Source organism: Etheostoma spectabile, chromosome 4 (assembly GCF_008692095.1).
Source record: "Etheostoma spectabile isolate EspeVRDwgs_2016 chromosome 4, UIUC_Espe_1.0, whole genome shotgun sequence".
In the NCBI taxonomy this organism is placed as follows: Eukaryota; Metazoa; Chordata; class Actinopteri; order Perciformes; family Percidae; genus Etheostoma; species Etheostoma spectabile.
The window spans coordinates 6,893,462-6,897,660 of NC_045736.1; the positions used below are offsets into that span (position 1 = coordinate 6,893,462).

Genomic DNA, 4,199 nt, shown 5'->3' on the forward strand with positions numbered 1-4,199 from the left:
TGTGTGTGTGTGTGTGTGTGAGTGTGTGTTTGTACTGTCTCAAGACCTCAAAAGAAACGACAATAGATATTTTTAAAGGAAGTGATCAAGTCACCAGAGCTGCTTCACTCACACTCTCCGCCGCTCTCTCCGGGAGGGTGGTAGAAGGAGAGTCCCAGGGAGATCAGGGCAGCTATCTCCAAGATGATGAGGGTGACGTCCTGCAGGGCCTCCCATACCAGCTGCAGGAAGGTTTTTGGCTTCTTTGGAGGTATCAGGTTTTTACCATATATTTCTCTTCTCTTGTCCAGGTCAGTCTGGGCACCTGCGAGACCTGAGACAGGAAGAAACAGAAAGAGAAGGTGCGAGGGAGAAAGAGTTTAATAAAAAATCATTAACATTACAATACATAACTGTACAATAACCAGTGTGTGTAGGATATTCTTATTCTACATATTGATGTATTGCAGTGCAGATTTTATTTATTAGGAATTAACATTATAGCAACAAACAACAATCTGCTTAATTTCTACATTTAATCCAAAAAAAGATCACTATTTCTATCCACACAAACGCACAAAAAAGTATTTAAAAGGACACTGCTAGGAACTGCAGATGAAATTGCCATCTCATACAGTTTTCATACATTTTATATTGCTTTTTTATTGTGATTTCTAGCTTTTGAATCAATCTTTTTATCTTACTTCCTTTTTTCTTTTTGCCTTTCTTCTTTTCTTCTCTTTTCCACTCTGACACCACACACCAACCATCTCTAATTACCAGTTTGAGTCATGGTGGGCCATGGCTCTGGTTTCCTTATATAACTCTGCTTAAGAGACGAGGGCCTTGTGCTTTGACCTCATCCACCTCCTCATACACCATGAACTACTGTACATGAATATCCTTGGCTCTTTTATCTGAACCACTTCATACCAGCTCAAGGGACAATTTACTTTTAGAAGATTGTGCAGAAAATTGTATTTGCACAAGCTTAAATAATGGAAATGTAATGCTTTAGCAAGTTAACTTTGTAATCCATATACCATTACGAGTAGCTGTTTGTGTGCAATTGTCCTTTTCTTAAAGATGTATCAAAGTTTTCATTGTGGATGGTTTAGAATCAATGAACAATAGAACAATATAATAGTATGTTCTGTGCAAAATGGGCTGAATTAGTATGATTTTTGATGTATCAATTTGAAGGGGAGGGGAGTTGGTTACAACTTCATTTGAAATTGTACTGTGGAAGATTCAATGTAATTTATCTACATTCCAATGTTACATAATGGGCCTTAACATGTATGACATAACTCACCCAAACTCTTGTATTTTATTTTATTAAATGTCAATGTATTAAACCACATTTATTATGGCTACATTAAGATTTTGCTGGTGTGTACAAAACTGCTGTGAACTGTCACAGCAGAACCTTCACAAATCTTTGGAGTTCGCATCAAGTGTACTAATGACAATGCAAATGTATGCTCTGTATCTTCAGTTTAAATGATTCATAAACAATTTCCATCAAGCTACATTATTGGTTTCTATCTGGCTGCTTTTCAATGTGGTACCATTATCTGGTTGCTGAGAGCACACACAGAGTGTGTATTCACTGTCTCGCTGTCTCTGTGTCTCACTCCCTCACAAGCACAGACATTACCACAGCATGATGTCATGCATGGTGCGTCACTGGGTCTCCCAGGAGTGGCCATGGATTGCACCTGATAACATCACTGCTGCATGTCACTGTTTCACATGTGAATGCAAATGAATGTGAGATGACTTATTAACATCTGCAGAGAATCTATGTAGTGTCAAGAAAAAGAAACAAAGAAAAGAAATGACAGTGTTTTTGTGTGAAAAGCAAGTCTTTAGATACTGCAAAAATAAGAGAAAATAGAGAAAAGTAGTTCTTGCTTAAAAAAGAGAAATAGAGCAACAAAGAGGATGAAGGAGAGGACAGAAGAAGGGCATGCTGTAAAAAGAACAATTTCCAGCTCCTACGTAGGAGAATGCCCTGGTTACAAATAGATCAGTCTATAAATACCCTCATTATTCATTCTCTTTTAATTGTCTCTGCGAGAGGACCAAGCATGCTATCCCATTGATCTCCACAGCACCCTGCCTCACATCGCACACAAACATGTCGGTGTGTCCATGCATGCACTTGTGTGCGTTTGGATCTGTGAGTCGTGACTGCCTGCACGTGCTTTGTGTGTGTGTGTGTGTGTGTGTAATAAGGCTGGTTAAGCATGTCGACAGTTGCTTGCACTATCACACGCCTAAACTAGAGCTCATAAAATCAACCTTTAGCCAGTTCCAGTTGGTTAGATACACACACAAACACACACACACACACACACACACACAAACACACACACAGATAGTATACACACAAGGGCAGACGCACATTTGTATATCCACATTCAGGTTGTGTAAACCTCCTGTAAACCTGCACTTCTTCCAGCTTTGTAGCTAGGTCAGGTGCACATCAAATTCCAGATTCACTCATACAGTATTTCTAAAGACATATGCCAGTCCTCCTACTCCAGATTTCTAGCATCTGTCCAGAGGCAGTCCAGGGGAACTACTTATGGCATGCAAATGCACCATTCTGCACAAGGGCAGCACTTTTTTCACATAAAAATACAACAACTGCATACTTTTAGTGATTTCTGCCATGTGATGGCACCTCTTTGTATGAGATGGTGCATCGCCTCAGCATGACATCTAACCTTGTTAAACGTTTTGACTCCCTAAATGCCTCTGAGATGCGAGCTATGCTGTAATCAATCTCCCTGATCATTAAATACTCATTGCTTCCAGGAAAATCCTCTCCTACACAATTATAATTCCTTCCTGGATAACTGATTGCAATGCTGCTTAAGATTTGCCAGATTATGAAATATTGTAGGCTAAATACTGTCAGCCCACCTAACGGCTCTGGCAGTGGATTTTGAGGAGGCAGTGAGAGGGCAGAACAACTGTGGCAATACACAGATGAGTCACAACAATATCACAGAGGATTAAGGGTGATTGCAAAGGAGTCTTTGTACTTGAGCCCATCATCAAGTAGTGAAGCCTAAACAGAGTATGGGAAAAAGGATAAGGGACTCCTGGTACTGTATAATTTAGTGTATCAAAATTCATTGTAATTGTTCTTATCAAGGTTAGAAACGTAAAAGCCTTTTGTAAAGGAAATTTGAGTCCACCTATGGAAATTGAGATGAGAGAAGATGCACTTATTGAACTTCCTTCATAGATTGGCAGTTTACGAACTTAAAACAGTGGGCATGCTAGTGACTCAGCAGATTAGGTCGAAGCTATTTAGTGTACTAGATGCCAATTAGAAAAATTAGGATTATGGTATTAATTGAATGAAAAAAGAACTGTGCCATAAATAATCAGTACAAACTGCTCAAGATCAAGAAAAGCTGTCCCTGCTTCTGGGACTCTGTAATGATCCTCTTAGATCATTTTAGAAACCTGGCCATAAGATTTGAAACAGGGACAACACTAATGTAATTATAATAAGATACTATTTCATTAAAAATAGAACGATTAGACTTGGGCTTCAACTCTTTTCTCAAACTGATTCATCTCTCTTTTACGTTTCTGATTTATCATATGTCTATCATATCATATTGTTAAGTATATAACCAAGTATATAATAAAAAAAATGAATACAATATAAAAAGTTGAAAACTCTTTGTTTGTTTTGTGGATCTGACAATCCAAAACCTAAAGTTATTTAGGTCAAATATGATGATATAAAACACAGAAAAGCAGCAAAATGTTTGAATAGATTACAACCAAAGAATTACAGACAGTCTTTAAACTTGATGATGATAAAACCTTGGATTTCTCTCATCCTCTTCACTGTTCTCACTCCATAATTTATGGCTGGTAATGTGCTGATTTATCCGCTTTGACAAATGACACTTAACATTACACTAACATCCTGTTTCCAAATAGACAAGACAGGGATGTAAAAATAAATTAAAACTTTATGCCATCTTTTCTGCAGGAGAGGACATGGGTTTGTTTCAGTCAAAGGGAACATGATGGCATATTTTAACAGTAGGCCCTTTTTTTTGTCTGTGGCTAAAAATAGATCTCCATGGAAACACTATGCATCCCACTCGGTGAGTGGAAATACCCGTGACTCTAAGCCTTTGAGAATATGTGAATATGTCAGTAAGTGTGTGTGTGTGTGTGTG

The 4,199-nt window shown here is 38.2% G+C and overlaps 1 protein-coding gene across 15 annotated transcripts in view; it reads right to left on the minus strand.

The window, feature by feature from the left end:
• The window catches only part of atp2b2 (ATPase plasma membrane Ca2+ transporting 2), a 119,362-nt gene that overhangs the window by 50,299 nt on the left and 64,864 nt on the right, over positions 1-4,199 (minus strand). For all 15 annotated transcript variants that reach the window (XM_032512789.1, XM_032512776.1, XM_032512774.1 and 12 more), the window contains one exon: positions 113-313. In XM_032512789.1, the coding sequence (XP_032368680.1) occupies positions 113-313 (201 nt within the window). The remainder of the gene's footprint in view (positions 1-112; positions 314-4,199) is intronic.